This window comes from Oncorhynchus gorbuscha, linkage group LG02 (genome assembly GCF_021184085.1).
Source record: "Oncorhynchus gorbuscha isolate QuinsamMale2020 ecotype Even-year linkage group LG02, OgorEven_v1.0, whole genome shotgun sequence".
In the NCBI taxonomy this organism is placed as follows: Eukaryota; Metazoa; Chordata; class Actinopteri; order Salmoniformes; family Salmonidae; genus Oncorhynchus; species Oncorhynchus gorbuscha.
In genome coordinates this window covers 76,084,882-76,103,097 of record NC_060174.1, presented here as the reverse complement: position 1 = coordinate 76,103,097, position 18,216 = coordinate 76,084,882, and the positions used below count along the sequence as shown (strand labels likewise).

Sequence of the window (18,216 nt, the reverse complement as noted above, 5' to 3'; positions counted from 1 at the left end):
AATTTGACAAAACCTTCTCTGAAGAAATAACATTTTTACTTGAAAACTTTAAGGAGGGAGAACTACCTGCCTCTCTGAAGCAAGGGGTTATTACTCTTATACCTAAACCACACAAGGATCTCTTAAATATTGATAATTGGCATCCAATCACACTCATAAATAACGACTATGAAATTATAGCCTCAATCTTTGCGAAAAGGTTAAAGTCTTGCTTGAATGATCTGATTGATGAATGTCAATCAGGGTTTATGAGAGGGCGCCATATATCTAATAATCTGAGGCTGGTATTAGACTTGGCTGAGTATTGTGATCTATTGGATGACTTCCCTGTTATCTTATTTTGGGATTTTCAGAAAGCGTTTGATACCGTAAGTCACAATTTTATCTTTGATTGTCTTAAGCATTAGAAGTTTGGTCATCGGTGGTCGACGTCACTGGTCTTCTAGCCATTGCCGATCCACCTTTCATTTTCCATTTGTTTTGTCTTGTCTTCCCACACACCTGGTTTCAATCCCATCAATTACATGTTGTGTATTTAACGCTCTGTTCCCCCCATGTCCTTGTCCGGTATTGTTTATTGTAAGTGCTTGTGCACGTTATGTCCATTTATTGATTGTTCTGGTTTCCGGTGGGTTTTTATTATTAAACTGCGCAGTTGGAAACACCATTTTTGCTCTCCTGCGTCTGACTTCTTTGCCGCCAGTACGCATCCCTTACAATTAAGGGATATTTTCTACAGGAAGTCTATTCCTTCTGTGATATTTTGTTGGGCTTCATCGTTTGATGTAAACTGGCGCCGTGCTTGGCTCACACCACACAAATTTATGGTGACCAATAAAGTAAAGGAGATCTCATTTAAGATTATCCATAGATTCTATCCGTGTAATAGCTTGATTTCTAAATATATACCTGATGTTACCAGTGAATGCAGTTTTTGTGAACTAGAAACTGAATCTATTGAACACTTATTCTGTCCTTGTTTACATAGTGAAGTGTTCTGAAATCATGTCAAATTAAATATTGGCAACAAAATGCATACAACCATTGAAATATCTAAGTTGGACATATTTTACTATACTGATTCTACAATTGAACGTGAGTATGTCATAAATCTCTTTATTTTATTAGGAACATTTTTCATACACAAATCAACATTTATGAAGAAAACTACTATTTTACTTTTATTTTTTATCAGACTTGGAAAACTATTTAAAATCATTCAAACTTATACAAAACAAAATGTCTTTGCTACATGTCTGTATTTGAATTGATATAATGTGGATTTGTATTTTTTTCTCTTTCTTACTTCTTTGTGGAATCACTCTGGCTGTTCTGTTTTTTTTGTGTTTAGCATGTTTCTGTTTCATAAAAAATAAAAATACATGTTCTATTTGTCACTATTAAAATAAAATAAAATATATAATTGTATTACCAATGTAGAAAAGTCTGTATACATACAAAAAGTACATAAATAGACAATGATAACATATGCTAGGGGGTACAACAAATGACAGATTATACAAACACACATATTGATTGTTTTAACAGCTTTCTTATTAGAATAATGTAGAATGGTCTTAATGTACTGCTCAAATTCTTTATAGAGAACACGGAAGAGTGTTTTTTAATTAGTGAATTTACATTTATGAATATGACTTTTTTCCATTAGCATAATTAGATTTATGAGGTAAAATTGTTTTTCTTTGTCTTTATTATAGTTACGGAAACCGAGTAGCACATTCTCCCATAAAGAAAACAAAAGTCATCAAGAATATTAACAGTTATAAAACTGTGAATATCTTTCCATAATTGTTTTACAAGTAGACAATGCCAAAATAAATGCGAAACTGTTTCTGGATGCTCAACACAAAAAGTACAATCAAAGTTAATGTCTTTTTTGAGTTTCTTCAGGTTCGCAGGGTAATACTTATGGATCATTCTGAAAGAGACCTCTTTGACCTTGTTAACAAGCAAGTATTTGTTTGGTAATAACCAGACTTTTTCCCAACAGATATTAGTGACCAATGTATTCCAGTAACTTGTGACATAAGGAATGGATACAATATTCCCTTTAAATAAAGCACGTATAGATCTGCTGTTCTGAGGTAGCAAGGAGAAACATATTTTCCCTATTGGAGAGTCCACTGGATTAAGCGAGGATAGGTCAAGAAGGTGAGGTCTGGCTACACCTCTAAATAACATGAGAGTTCCAGATGGAATAGCATCAAAGACTATGGCGAACTCTCTAGGTGTTACAGGGATATTGCTCTGCCTGTGATTATTATTATTTGACCATGCTGGTCATTTATGAACATTTGAACATCTTGGCCATGTTCTGTTATAATCTCCACCCGGCACAGCCAGAAGAGGACTGGCCACCCCTCATAGCCTGGTTCCTCTCTAGGTTTCTTCCTAGGTTTTGGCCTTTCTAGGGAGTTTTCCCTAGCCACCGTGCTTCTACACCTGCATTGCTTGCTGTTTGAGGTTTAGGCTGGGTTTCTGTACAGCACTTTGAGATATCAGCTGATGTACGAAGGGCTATATAAATACATTGGATTTGATAACAATTTATTAACAATCCTTCTGCATTAAAAAGTTGACTCACCAGCAGATATGATTATTGAACACATTCTTAAAAAATAAAGACTTGTTTCTATACAAAATGTCCTTATTGTTCCAAATAAAATACCTACGCGGGGAGAAATTATGTTTATATATTAACGACCACTCTATGAATACTTGTCTATGAAAAGCATATAATTTTGTTACTTTTATAGTTACAAAGTAACATAAAATTGAGGCCACCAAAACGGGAGAAGGTATAATGAGGGATGAAATTCCAAATTGAAGTTGGATTCTTTAAAAAATGTTTAGCCCAACTTATCTTAAAAGTGTTATTCAAAGTAGGAAAAAAAATTGAGGCCACCATATTCATATGAGTTCATAATGACAGATTTCCTAATATAATGTGTATGATTTTTCCAGATGAAGTTGAAAAGCACCTGGTCAACTGCTTTACCTATTTTGTTGTCAAGATAAAGGGATGCATAAGGCTGCATAAGTAAGTCTGGAGATACTTTCAGCTTTAGAAAGCAATACTCGACCTTCCAAGGATAAATCCTTCTGCAACCAATGGTTCAACTTTTGTTTTTTTTTCAATAATAGGTATAACATTTAATGAGCATCTTTCCTGTTGATCCTTAGATATGGTAATCCCAAGGTATGTTACTTTTTCCTTGACTGGAATATTGCATATAGAGGGTATCACATCGTCTTTAACAGCAAACAATTCTCGCTTATTACGGTTTAGGCACTGTCTGTGACTACATGTCAACATGTCTGTTGTGTGCACAGTGCGCATTACGTAACCACCCAGGCTCACTTTCTAATTGGTGCAGAAGCTGTCAGTCCAAACCATGCTCTCCAATGGGCTTTCTGCTTTCTGTCAAACCCAGACACCATGTTCTGTCCCCGGGGGCTTGGAGATTTCTTGGAGCGTAGTCTGAATGCCACTCAGAGGAGTGCGTAAACAGGAATCTGTGCTTCAGACTCCGCGCTGGGTTTATCCTAAAGAACTGAACTAATCGATATGAGCCGCCCGTCCTCTGCGGGCGGTGGTGGCGGAGGACTCGGTTCCGGGAAAGCAGGCGGAGGAAAGCACGGCGGTTCGGGGGGAGCTGCTGCCTCAGCTGCAGCCGCCGGAGTAGGAGCTGTGGCCGGGTCTGGCTCGGCTCTACCTGTCGCTGCGGTTGCCTTGCCCTCAGCATCGCTACATGGACAATCTGCTGAACTTACAGCCTTGTTCGAGTGCCCGGTTTGTTTTGACTACGTTCTGCCACCGATTCTGCAATGCCAGGCCGGACATCTTGTTTGCAACCAATGTCGTCAAAAGCTGAGTTGTTGTCCGACTTGTCGCGGCCCTCTCACCCCGAGTATCAGGAACTTGGCTATGGAAAAAGTTGCTTCTACTCTACCGTTTCCTTGTAAGGTAAATAAAGACGGACGTGCGTTGAAGCCGAAATATGCAGTTACATGACTAGCTAGCGTGTTGTACTTATTGCCATGTAGTAGCTAGCCTAGCTACTTAGCTCGCGCACACTTTGACAAGTAGGTGTACGAGCACCTCGTGCGCTCTCGTCCTGAGATCAAAACATGTTGCTGTTGGGATGATGATGATGATGCATGTTTGTAAATCGCTAGGCTGTCGTGTCTGTCCCATCAGATCTCTTCTGGTATATTATACTTGTGTACTTCGCTATACATTAATCCGAAACCGACAAAGTGTATTCGAACTAAGCAGAGAAGGTTTAGTAGTTGTTGCCACACATGGGTCACTACAGGTGCATATTCTTAACTGCAACAGTGAAGCAGCTAGTTATGATCAATATTGTGTTGTCATCACGGTTAGTCACTTGTCATGTAATTATCAGAGAAGATCAGAATTGAACCGACCACAACATTCAATAATGCCTGGCAAAGTGCAAGAAACCTCTGTCTGAACTAACGTTACGGTCAGATAAAGTATGTTGTGTTGTCATAAGGGCCAAATATGTTGTCATTGACTTTGAGTGAATCACCCACAGCGCATTCTGTAAATCATCTTAATCATTCACACGGTCTTGTATGATCAAATCAGGACGTTCAATGGTGCAGATGTCATCACACTTATTGCTCAATATCCCAGGGTCCTGAGGGTCAGAGGTCACTGAGTGGAGTGATTGAGGTAAACTTATCTGTGTGAAAAACAGCAACATAAACCCATACAAACAAACACACCCTGACGATTGCACACTTTACATGGTGACGACAGCCTCACAATACACACACAGATCAGATGCCTACATACACATTGATGCACCCTTTGGATTCCCACATTCTAAACAGAGCAGGTTTCATGTGTACAATTACATTGGCTCTCACTACCCTCATTCATGCTTGCTTGAACCTATTCAGTCAAGCTCTCTTCTTTATAGTAGTGTGAAACACACAGCAGCTCTTGTATCTCCTCTCTCTGTCAGTCAGGCAAGTAGTCGCTCCTGCTCTGTAATGGTGCTCTGATTGCATTACGGAGGCATTCAAGTTGTATCCACGCTCTGTGGTGCTACAATCCTGTCAAAGATGATCCCCGCTTCATCCTCTTTCTCTGGGAGAGGCTAAAGGCTGTGCCAGAGAGAGAAGAAGAGCGAGAAGGGGGTATAAATAGACGAAGGGCTGGGGCAGTAATGTGGTGGATGGATATACAGGCAGTTATTTGTCCTCAGGTGTTTTCAGTGGGGTGCTAAGGCTTCTGGCGCAGCACCCAGGCCTGCAGAGACTAACGTTTGAGGGCTGTGTGGATCCCTGCCTACCAGTAATCAGTGAAACAATCTTAATTTCTCAGTAGTACCAACATAGAAACTAAGGCTGTGACAGTCATGGAGTTTTGGACGACGATAATTGGAAAGCCAATACAGCCAATACTATTCAAATAGAAAAAAAATGACTGCATGTGCTGCCATAGAAATGGAATGAATAAAACGAGCACCCCATCCATGTAAATATTTGCATAATGGGTGGACTGGCGGCCATTGTGAGTGTACCCATAGGAGCAAAGCAGGAAGTAAAATATGTGCTAAAATATGTGCTGTGATTGTAATGTCAGTTTAGTTTAAGCAACCAAAGAATAGATTCCATTGCTTGAGCCTCATCAACATATTTTGAATGAACATTGTACATTAACATGGAAATTATTAAAGCAGGAAGCACCAGTGACTTGGTCTATAAAAAAGTGATCAAATGAAGCAGATGCTAAACTACAGGACTGTTTTGCAAGCACAGACTGGAAAATGTTCCGGGATTCTTCCGATGGCATTGAGGAGTACACCACCAACCAGAAGCCATGGATTACAGGCAACTTTTACACTGAGCTAAAGGGTAGAGCTGCCACTTTCAAGGAGCGGGACTCTAACCCGGAAGCTTATAAGAAATCCCGCTATGCCCTCCAACGAACCATCAAACAGGCAAAGCGGCAATACAGGACTGAGATTGAATCCTACTACACCGGCTCTGACGCTTGTCGGATGTGGCAGGGCTTGCAAACTATTACAGACTACAAAGGGAAGCACAGCCGAGAGCTGACCAGTGACACAAGCCTACCAGATGAGCTAAGGACCCGGAGACAAAACACCTCCCTCTGCAACTGGATCCTGGACTTCCTGACGGTCTGCCCCCAGGTGGTAAGGGTAGGTAACACATTGGCCATGCTGATCCTCAACACGGGGGCCCCTCAGGGGTGTGTGCTCAGTCCCCTCTTGTACTCCCTGTTCACTCAATACTGCACAGCCAGGCACGACACTTCAACATCATCAAGTTTGCCGATGACACAACAGTGCTAGGCCTGATCATTGACAGCGATGAGACAGCCTATAGGGAGGAGGTCAGAGACCTGACCATGTAGTGCAAGGAAAACAACCTCTCCCTAAACTTGATCAAGACAAAGGAGATGATTGTGTACTAAAGGAAAAGAAGGACCGAGCATGCCCCCATTCTCATCGACAGGGCTGTAGTGGAGCAGGTTGAGAGTTTCAAGTTCCTTGGCGTCCACATCACCAACGAACTAACATGGTCCAAGCACACCAAGACAGGCATAACAAATCAAATCCAATTTATTTATATAGCCCTTCGTACATCAGCTGATATCTCAAAGTGCTGTACAGAAACCCAGCCTAAAACCCCAAACAGCAAGCAATGCAGGTGTAGAAGCACGGTGTCTAGGAAAAACTCCCTAGAAAGGCCAAAACCTAGGAAGAAACCTAGAGAGGAACCAGGCTATGAGGGGTGGCCAGTCCTCTTCTGGCTGTGCCGGGTGGAGATTATAACAGAACATGGCCAAGATGTTCAAATGTTCATAATTGACCAGCATGGTCAAATAATAGGTCTGGGACGGGTAGCACGTCCGGTGAACAGGTCAGGATTCCATAGCCGCAGGCAGAACAGTTGAAATTGGAGCAGCAGCATGGCCAGGTGGACAGGGGACAGCAAGGAGTCATCATGCCAGGTAGTCCTAAGGCACGGTCCTAGGGCTCAGGTCCTCATCCGAAAGAAAGAGAGAATTAGAGAGAGCATACTTAAATTCACACAGGACACCGGATAAGAAAGGAGAAGTACTCCAGATATAACAAACTGACCCTAGCCCCCCGATACAAAAACTACTGCAGCATAAATACTGGAGGCTGAGACAGGAGGGGTCAGGAGACACTGTGGCCCCATCCGATGATACCCCCGGACAGGGCCAAACAGGAAGGATATAACCCCACCCACTTTGCCAAAGCACAGCCCCCACACCACTAGAGGGATATCTTCAACCACCAACTTACCATCCTGAGACAAGGTCGACTATATACCACAAAGATCTCCGCCACGGCACAACCCAAGGGGGGCGCCAACCCAGACAGGAAGATCACATCAGTGACTCAACCCACTCAAGTGACGCACCCCTCCTAGGGACGGCATGAAAGAGCACCAGTAAGCCAGTGACTCAGTCCCTGTAATAGGGTAAGAGGCAGAGAATCCCAGTGGAAAGAGGGGAACCGGCCAGGCAGAGACAGCAAGGGCGGTTTGTTGCTCCAGAGCCTTTCCATTCACCTTCACACTCCTGGGCCAGACTACACTCAATCATATGACCCACTGAAGAGGTGAGTCTTCAGTGAAGACTTAAAGGTTGAGACCGAGTTTGCGTCTCTCACATGGGTACCATTCCATAAAAATGGAGCTCTATAGGAAAAAGCCCTGCCTCCAGCTGTTTGCTTAGAAATTCTAGGGACAATTAGGAGGCCTGCGTCTTGTGACCGTAGCGTACGTGTAGGTATGTACGGCAGGACCAAATCAGAGAGATGGGTAGGAGCAAGCCCATGTAATGCTTTGTAGGTGAGCAGTAAAACCTTGAAATCAGCCCTTGCCTTGACAGGAAGCCAGTGTAGGGAGGCTAGCACTGGAGTAATATGATCATTTGTTTTGGTTCTAGTCAGGATTCTAGCAGCCGTATTTAGCACTAACTGAAGTTTATTTAGTGCTTTATCCGGGTAGCCGGAAAGTAGAGCATTGCTGTAGTCTAACCTAGAAGTGACAAAAGCATGGATTCATTTTTCTGCATCATTCTTGGACAGAAAGTTTCTGATTTTTGCAATGTTTACGTAGATGGAAAAAACCTGTCCTTGAAACAGTCTTGATATGTTCGTCAAAAGAGAGATCAGGGTCCAGTGTAACGCCGAGGTCCTTCACAGTTTTATTTGAGACAACTGTACAACCATTAAGATTAATTGTCAGATTCAACTGAATATCTCTTTGTTTCTTGGGACCTAGAACAAGCATCTCTGTTTTGTCCGAGTTTAAAAGTAGAACGTTTGCAGCCATCCACTTCCTTATGTCTGAAACACAGGCTTCTAGCGAGGGCAATTTTGGGGCTTCACCATGTTTCATTGAAATGTACAGCTGTGTGTCAACCGCATAGCAGTGAAAGTTAACATTATGTGTTCGAATGACATCCCCAAGAGGTGAAATTATATAGTGAAAACAATAGTGGTCCTAAAACGGAACCTTGAGGAACACCGACATTTACAGTTGATTTGTCAAGAGGACAAACCATTCACAGAGACAAACTGATATCTTTCCGACAGATAAGATCTAAACCAGGCCAGAACTTGTCCGTGTAGACCAATTTGGGTTTCCGATCTCTCCAAAAGAATGTGGTGATCGATGGTATCTAAAGCAGCACTAAGGTCTAGGAGCACGAGGTCAGATGCAGAGCCTCGGTCTGATGCCATTAAAAGGTAATTTACCACCTTCACAAGTACAGTCTCGGTGCTATGATGGGGTCTAAAACCAGACTGAAGCATTTCGTATACATTGTTTGTCTTCAGGGAGGCAGTGAGTTGCTGTGCAACAGCCTTTTCTAAAAGTTTTGAGAGGAATGGAAGATTCGATATAGGCCGATTAGTTTTTTATATTTTCTGGGTCAAGGTTTGGCTTTCTCAAGAGATGGTTTATTACTGTCACTTTTAGTGAGTTTGGTACCTATCCGGTGGATAGAGAGCTGTTTATTATGTTCAACATAGGAGGGCCAAGCACAGGAAGCAGCTCTTTCAGTAGTTTAGTTGGAGTAGGGCCCAGTATGCAGCTTGAAGGTTTAGAGGCCATGATTATTTTCATCATTGTGTCAAGAGATATAGTACTAAAACACTTGAGTGTCTCTCTTGATCCTAGGTCCTGGCAGAGTTGTGCAGACTCAGGACAACTGAGCTTCGAAGGAATACGCAGATTTAAAGAGGAGTCCGTAATTTGCTTTCTAATAATCATGATCTTTTCCTCAAAGAAGTTCATGAATTTATTACTGCTGAAAGGAAAGCCATCCGCACTTGGGGAATGCTGCTTTTTAGTTAGCTTTGTGACAGTATCAAAAATACATTTTGGATTGTTCTTTTTTCCTCAATTAAGTTGGAAAAATAGGATGATCGAGCAGCAGTGAGTGCTCTTCGATACTGCACGGTACTGTCTTTCCAAGCAAGTCGGAAGATTTCCAGTTTGGTGTGGCGCCATTTCCGTTCCAATTTTCTGGAAGCTTGCTTCAGAGCTCGGATATTTTCTGTATACCAGGGAGCTAGTTTCTTATCATAAATGTTTTTAGGGGTGCAACTGCATCTAGGGTATTGCTCAAGGTTAAATTGAGTTCCTCGGTTAGGTGGTTAACTGATTTTTGTCCTTGGCTAGGCAGAAGGAGTCTGGAAGGGCATCAAGGATTTTTTGTGTTGTCTGGGAATTTATAGCACGTCTTTGGATGCTCCTTGGTTGGGGTCTGAGCAAATTATTTGTTGCAATTGCAAACATGATGGTATATAAATAAAATAAAATTGTGGTCCGATAGTCCAGGACTGTGAGGAAAAACATTAAGATCCATAACATTTATTCCATGGGACAAAACTAGGTCCAGAGTATGACTGTGATAGTGAGTAGGTCCAGAGACATGTTGGACAACACCCACTGAGTCGATGATGGCTCCGAAAGCCTTTTGGAGTGGGTCTGTGGACTTTTCCATGTGAATATTAAAGTCACCAAAAAGTAGAATATTATCTGCTTTGACTACAAGGTCCGATAGGAATTCAAGGAACTCAATGAGGAATGCTGTATACGGCCCAGGAGGCCTGTAAACAGTTGCTATAAAAAGTGATTGAGTAGGCTGCATAGATTTCATGACTAGAAGCTCAAAAGACAAAAACGTAATTTTTTATTGTAAATTGAAATTTGCTATCGCAAATGTTAGCAACACCTCCGCCTTAACGGGATGCACGGGGGATATGGTCACTAGTGTTACCAGGAGTTGAGGCCTCATTTAACACAGTAAATTCATCAGGCTTAAGCCATGTTTCAGTCAGGCCAATCACATCAAGATTATGATCAGTGATTAGTTAATTCACTATAACTGGGGATCTAACATTAAGTAGCCCTATTTTGAGATGTGAGGTATCACGATCTCTTTCAATAATGTCAGGAATGGAGGAGGTCTTTATCCTAGTGAGATTGCTAAGGCGAACACCACCATGTGTAGTTTTGCCCAACCTAGGTTGAGGCACAGACACGGTCTCAATGGGGATAGCTGAGCTGACTACACTGACTGTGCTAGTGGCAGACTCCACTATGCTGGCAGGCTGGCTAACAGCCTGCTGCCTGGCCTGCACCCTATTTCATTGTGGAGCTAGAGGAGTTAGAGCCATGTCTATGTTGGTAGATAAGATGAGAGCACCCCTCCTGATAGGATGGAGTCCGTCACTCCTCAGCAGGCGAGGCTTGGTCCTGTTTGTGGGTGAGTCCCAGAAAGAGGGCCAATTATCTACAAATCCTATCTTTTGGGAGGGGCAGAAAACCGTTTTCAACCAGCGATTGAGTTGTGAGACTCTGCTGTAGAGCTCATCACTCCCCCCTAACTGGGGGGGAGAGACAATTACTCAATGCCGACACATCTTTCTAGCTGATTTACACGCTGAAGCTAACCTATTCCCCCTCAGGAGACTGAAAATAATTGTCATGGGTCCTCAGATCCTCAAAAGGTTCTACAGCGGCACCATCGAAAGCATCCTGACGGGTTGCATTTACATTTACATTTACATTTAAGTCATTTAGCAGACGCTCTTATCCAGAGCGACTTACAAATTGGTGCATTCACCTTATGACATCCAGTGGAACAGCCACTTTACAATAGTGCATCTAAATCTTTTAAGGGGGGGGGGGTGAGAAGGATTACTTTATCCTATCCTAGGTATTCCTTAAAGAGGTGGGGTTTCAGGTGTCTCCGGAAGGTGGTGATTGACTCCGCTGTCCTGGCGTCGTGAGGGAGTTTGTTCCACCATTGGGGGGGCCAGAGCAGCGAACAGTTTTGACTGGGCTGAGCGGGAACTGTACTTCCTCGGTTGCATCACTGCCTGATACGGCAACTACTCGGCCTCTGACTGCAAAGCACTACAGAGGGTAGTGTGTACGGCCCAGTACATCACCGGGGTCAAGCTTCCTGCCATCCAGGACCTCTACACCAGGCGGTGTCAGAGGAAGGCCCTAACTACATGTATATATTACTTCAATTACCTCGACACAGATGCGCCTGCACATTGACTCTGTACCTTTACTCCGTACCTTTACTCCCTGTATATAGCCCCTCTATTGTTATTTATTGCTGCTATTTAATTATTTGTTTTTCTTATCCCTTTTTTCTTAAAACAGCGTTGTTAAGGGCTTGTAAATAAGCATTTCACGGCGCATGTGACAAATAAAATTAGATTTGAGTTGATTGCTTCGCAATACCAGACAGCCATTGTGATTGTACCCATGATTTTACCAGTCAAATTGCCAGGGTCAGAGGTTCTAAGCCTGTTCTGTTCATTCTACGTCTATTTGTTATTATGACGGTTATTTTATTTTCATAACAGTCTTCATCCATAACCGTCAGTTATACACTATTTGTGCCAGCCCTAGTCGAAACCTTAACCCTCTCTAACCTCCACTGGGGACAGGTATCCCTATGACAGACAACAGCACAGGATCCAAACCTAGACATTACAGCTCTTGTTCTACCAGTAATGGTTCCTCAGAATGGCAGTGTTTACCTTCTCTAAAGCTGCAGCCCACTGCTCCACTGTGTTTTATGGTGTTTTTATGCAGGTCCATTTCCTCAGGAGCAGCTCCATATTTAGGCTACATCTCTGATAGGCTTTTTGGACATCCTCCTCTATCCAGTGAGCTCTGTTTTATGTCACTACTTTTAATGTCTTTAGGACTTTTTCAAGCCAAGCCCTTCCCTCTCTCCTGGTGTTAGTGTTGTAACAGTCTCCGCGTTTGGCCTGCAGCGGCCACACTGTGTAATGGGATTAGACATGGATATGAGGAGCCCCAGGCCTGCCTTCCTGCCTACATGGACTAACAGTTTATTTTGGGTAGGAGTCCGTCTATTCTGGACTGGTTCCTCTGTGGTTTGTTGTTGTTTACACACACTATGCATTGCCTGCACTCAACTGCCTGGCTTCCTGATGGGGTTTATCATTGGCTACAAGTAAACAGACACATACCCAATCCTTTCTGCACCCCTTTAATCACATCCCTTATCTGAGTGATTTCAGAGTGGCAGAGCCTGATTGCAGCAGCCAGGGGACCACAGACACTAACCTAATTAGCCTATACATACTAGGAGTGGCATTTGCACCATAATAATGTTTCATTCTCGCTCACTCACACACAACAGGTAGGCCTACACACAAACCCTCTAACACACATGACACACACTCACTCACCTTGTGCAAAGCCTCCAATCCCCACTCTCATAATTAATAATAATGAATTAATTAGTAATCTGAACCCCGCATTAGAGGACAGGGGAACTAATAGGCTACTTTGAAGCAAGGTAAGGACATGCCTCATAATATGTATTAAAACATTCAATTAAGTATATGTTTTCAGCTCATTGCAAAGTGTTGTGACGCTAATGAAGCCTGCCTTCCGTTGCTGTTTTATACCTCTTCAAAACAACTGGGAACTCGGAAATCTCAGACTTCCGACTGGGAACTAGGAAAGACCACTAGGAACTGGGGGAAAAACTAACTTCGTTTGGGAAAAATCGTTTTGGACGGTCATCTAACTTGGAATTCCAATTCGGCAACTCAAGCCTCTTTCTAGAGCTCTAACTTCCTGACCTGAAGATTACAGACTAGTGATGCACCGTTATGACGTTTTTGGCCAATACCGATATCCGATATATACAATATTTTCCTTGCCCCCCAAAAAACGGTACTGATAACCGATATTATTTTTTAGCTGCGTTTTAAGCATTACAGTTAACTATTTAACACGCACACACATGGACGCAGCGGTCTAAGGCACTGCATCTCAGTGCAAGAGTGGTCGCTACAGTCCCTGGTTAGAATCCAGGCTGTATCACATCCAGCCGTGATTGGGAGTCCCATAGGGCGGCACACAGTTGGCCCAGCGTAAGCCGGGTAGGCCGTCATTGTAAAGAAAAATTTGTTCTTAACGGACTTGCGTAGTTAAATAAAGGTTACACACACCACACTGACGCAAAAAATATTTTGTTGGCATTTACGTATGTCCCCATTACCAGTAAAACATAATCAAAACCTATTTCCTTCACTTACTTGCTGTGTTGTTTTGTTTTTCATTTCTTCCATTGTTTCGTTCTCAACCGGGATTTCTATGGAATGTGTCAAAAAATATACACGTCAAATAAGCTTGTTGACAAATCAGGATCTGAATATGATTGCACATCACATAATTTAACTGTTCATACATTTTTTACGTAGTTTTTACACATTGATAACACTATAACTCGTATTTCATATGTCACAACGATTCATCGATACATATGCTATGATACTGGTAAAGTTGTCTAGCGCACCTACAGTACTGGTCATAAAAAATAGTTCGTTTTCATCCATGAGCTAGCTATGTTCTTCCCCAAAAACAAAGCAAAACGACATCTATTTCAGTCGCTATAGTTAGCTAGGTGTCATCAACTAAAATAACCCTAATTTATAAGACAGTTCTTTTTCTTTTTTGATTAATGGTGGTCGGACCCATCTATGTGAAGTTAGCCACATTAAGGATTAGTGGACTTTGTGGCTTGCCTTCAAAATAAAGGTATGGCATAATTCTACTATTTGTATTAAATTCCATTACTGTCAATGACATACTTTTATTTTGAAGGCAAGCCGCAAATTCCACTTTTGTGTCTAATCCTTATTGTGGCTAGTTTCACAACACATAACCCGGTTCGGTCGAGCCTCACCAGCCAGATGAAGCTAGCTGGCTGCTTATCACGTAAGCTTTGGGCAACAGGGTTAACTTCTTGGATATAGGGGGCTCTCTTTTAATTTATGGATAAAAAAGTACTTGTTTTAAACAAGATATTTTGTCACGAAAAGATGCTCGACTATGCATATAATTGACAGCTTTGGAAAGAAAACACTCTGACGTTTCCAAAACTGCAAAGATATTGTCTGTGAGTGCCACAGAACTAATGCTACAGGTGAAACCAAGATGAAATTTTATACAGGAAGTGCCCCAGATTTTGAATGCGCTGTGTTCCAATGTCTTCTTATATGGCTGTGTATGGGTCACGAATGAGCTTAGACTTTCTGTCATTTCCCCAAGGTGTCGACAGCATTGTGACGTATTTGTAGGCAAATCATTGGAAGATTGACCTTAAGAGACTACATCTACCAGGTGGCTGTACAGCACTTTGAGATATCAGCTGATGTACGAAGGGCTATATAAATACATTTGATTTGATTTGGCCGCTTGGTGTCCTCCGTTGCAATTATTGCGTAATCTCCAGCTGCGTGTATTTTTCGTTTGCTTTGAGGAGAAACACAGCTGCCACGAATGATTTATCATCGAATAGATATGTGAAAAACACCTTGAGGATTGATTCTAAACAACGTTTTGTAACGGTTTTGACTTGAGGTTATTATTTATAGGGGTGCCAGGTAGGTTGTGCCTACCAGAGAAAACATTAGTTTCTCCTTTTAGTTTGGGTGGGAATGAGTCCCATCTGGTCCGTCAAGTCTACACCAATACAAAGGACGTATGTAAAAGTCAGGATGGAAATAAACTTTTCATAAACCCTTAAAACATTGAAAAGAACTTCAAAAACAATTATATTCTGTTGCGTGGGTTGTATTAGCAACAACAATGATTACACACATATATAATAATATCACAATGAGTTCTGGTTCCTCCAGAAATGTCCTGTACCTCGGGCCTAAAAAGAGTCCTGCCCGGTAAAGGAGTTCAGTGAACTCAAGTGACTTTTGTCACGCGATGTTTGTCCGTTCGTTCCGTGTAGCGTAAACCCAGTATTAAACATACAATCAATATAACAATTACTTTACCACAGAACCTTAAAGCGGATCAACTCTTAATTAAGTCCTCAACTACCACTAACTACACAAATCACAGTATACATCACATCCAAACAAATGAAATACCGTATACAAAAAGGTGGTAGTCAGTCGGTCAGTCAGACAATCCAATCCGCCAATAGATCTCCAGCGGAGAAAGGCCACGAAGAACGGAGAGGTGTAGTCCAGGGACGCAAAGAGTGGATCCGATCCTGGGTAAACTCTCTTAGGCTACAAAACACACGTTTAACGGCAACAAAACAAACGGAATAGAGAAGCTTCGGAACTGAGGGTTGAACACTTCCTCATGCACGTCTCCATCACAAAACCCCACTTTTGCGCAGCTGATACTGGCTATTTAATTGGGAATTAAAGGGAAAGTGCCCTATTGGAAGGAGCTGCACTGAGACGGTTCAGAAAAATTCAGGGCCGTCACACACCCCCTCCCCTGGAAAAAGCCGACCATTGCCCTGGAAGGCACATCTTGGTCGGGGAAACCGAGAAAGGTCTCCTCATCGCTTTCCTCTACAAAAAGATTCATTACTTTTTGGAGCTCACGCTCCTCAGCTGAGGAGTCACAGGCCTTAAGGTGCGAGACTTCTGGGTCTGGGAATCCGAGAAAAGTATCCTCACTATCCTCTTCAAAGATATCCAGGACCTTGCGGCGCTCAATCGCCTCAATTCCTCAGCCGAGGGGTAACAGGCCTTAAGGCGTGAGACATGGACGATGCGCATATCTTCACCTGTGTCCTCTTTCACCACTCGGTAGTTCAAAGGGCCCATCTGCTCCACAATCCTATATGGTCCTTGCCATTTAGGAGCGAGCTTGGCCGAGAAGAATTGTTCAGCTTTCGAGTAAGGATGAGAGCGAAGCCACACCCGATCACGAAGCTGGAACTGCATGTCTCGTCTGTTCTTATCATAATTTCTCTTCTGCTTGAGTCAAGCCTGGATCATGTTCTTTGAGACAAGAGCTCTCAAGTCATGGAGATGGCCTACCTGGTCATAGCAAGCAGCGTCTGGAGTAAGCTGCTGGGGCTGTAGCACCATATCCAAGGGTCCTCGGAGAGGACGACTTAGGTTCAGCTCTGCAGGTGTGACTCCAGTGGACTCTTGCACAGCAGAATTCAGGGCAAATCGAAACTCATGAAGGTGCTTGTCCCAGTGTTTGTGCTGGGTCCCTACATAGGAAGCAATCATTGTCTTCAAGGTTCGATTTACTCTCTCAGTGAGATTGGTCTGTGGGTGATAGGCCGTGGTCAACTTCTGCCTCAGGTTCCATCTTTGGCAGGTCTCCTCAAAGAGATCAGAGACAAATTGGGAACCTCGATCAGACAGGATGTAATCAGGCACTCCCCAGCGAGTCAGGATCTCTTTCGTAAGGATGTTAGAGACGGTCCTTGCTGTGGCCTGACGCAGGGAAAAGAGTTCCACCCACTTTGAATAGTAATCAACAAAAACAAGTATGTACACATTCTGATTGGAGCTTCTAGGAAATGGACCCATCAAATCCACTCCTAACATTTCCCAAGGTCGGGTAACCACCGTTTGCTGCAACTTGCCAGCAGGCTTTCTACCTTCTGGTTTGTACATTTGACAAACCTGACAATTTCGGATGTGTGACTTCACATCCATGCTCAGATGTGGCCAGTAGAGTAACGCTTGCAACCGCTTGTAGGTTTTGAACCTGCCCAAATGACCAGCTAATGGGTCTTCATGGAAATGTTGAAGCAGTTGTAGGCGTAGAGTGTCCGGTATGTACATTTGGTAGAGTGTTCTGTGAGGTAGTTGTACGACTCGGTAGACTTTATCTTCAATGATGGTCAGCTTTGTGGTAGGATTGACCATCTTTTCTCCATCTTCCAGGATAGTCTGGTACAAAGCCTGTACTTCTGGATCATCCTGTTGAGCTTTCCATATTGCCTCATCAGAGATGGGAAAGTCTGTTTTGGGCGAGTCTCGACTGCTTGACAGGACAGTAGCACATGTAAGGTCAGGGCCACCGTTATCACAAGTAGGAGCTCTGGACAAGGCATCTGGAACAGTGTTGTATTTTCCTTTCCTGTATTCCACTGCAAATGTGAACTCTTGCAACCGTAGAGCCCATCTTATGAGTCTGGTGCTTGGTTTGTTGGTCTTGAACACCCACACAAGGGAGGAATGGTCAGTGACCACAGTGAAGTGTCTTCCCTCCAAGTAGTACCTCCACTTTTCCAAAGCCCAGACCACTGCAAGGCACTCTTGCTCTGTTGTGGAGTAGTTCCGTTCTGCTCCATTCAATGTCCGACTGGCGAACGCTAGCACTTCTTCAGTGCCAAGTCCAGTCTGTTGGACTAGGACAGCACCAAGTCCAACATCACTTGCATCAGTGTAAACAACAAAAGGGCAATCAAAGTTGGGATGACCTAAAATGGGAGGTGTGACGAGATGTCGTTTCAGGGTTTCAAAGGAAGTCTGGCACTCTGCCGTCCATTGGAATTTCGCTCCTTTTCGCTTCATCGCGTTGAGGGGTTCTGCCACCTGGGAGAAGTTCGACACAAACCGATGGTACCATCCAGCCATACCAAGGAACCGTTGAAGGGCCTTGAGTGTGGTTGGCACAGGGAAGTCTTGTACAGCCTTTGTCTTTTCAGGATCCACATGAATGCCGTCGAAAGACACAATATGGCCAAGGAACTTCAGGGAGGTTTGGCAGAAGTTGCTCTTCTTCATATTTAAGGTCAGACCAGCTTCTCTTAGCTTGTCCAACACTGCTTGAAGATCTTGAAAGTGTCTTTCTCTGTTC

The 18,216-nt window shown here is 43.1% G+C and overlaps 1 protein-coding gene across 1 annotated transcript in view; it reads left to right on the top strand.

Moving 5' to 3' along the window:
- The first annotated feature begins 3,446 nt into the window (after nt 1–3,446).
- LOC124009966 (E3 ubiquitin-protein ligase Siah2-like) overlaps nt 3,447–18,216 on the top strand; it is a 52,270-nt gene continuing 37,500 nt past the window's right edge. The window contains exon 1 of the mRNA XM_046322238.1: nt 3,447–3,988. Coding sequence (XP_046178194.1) covers nt 3,590–3,988 — 399 coding nt within the window. The 5' untranslated portion in view covers nt 3,447–3,589. The remainder of the gene's footprint in view (nt 3,989–18,216) is intronic.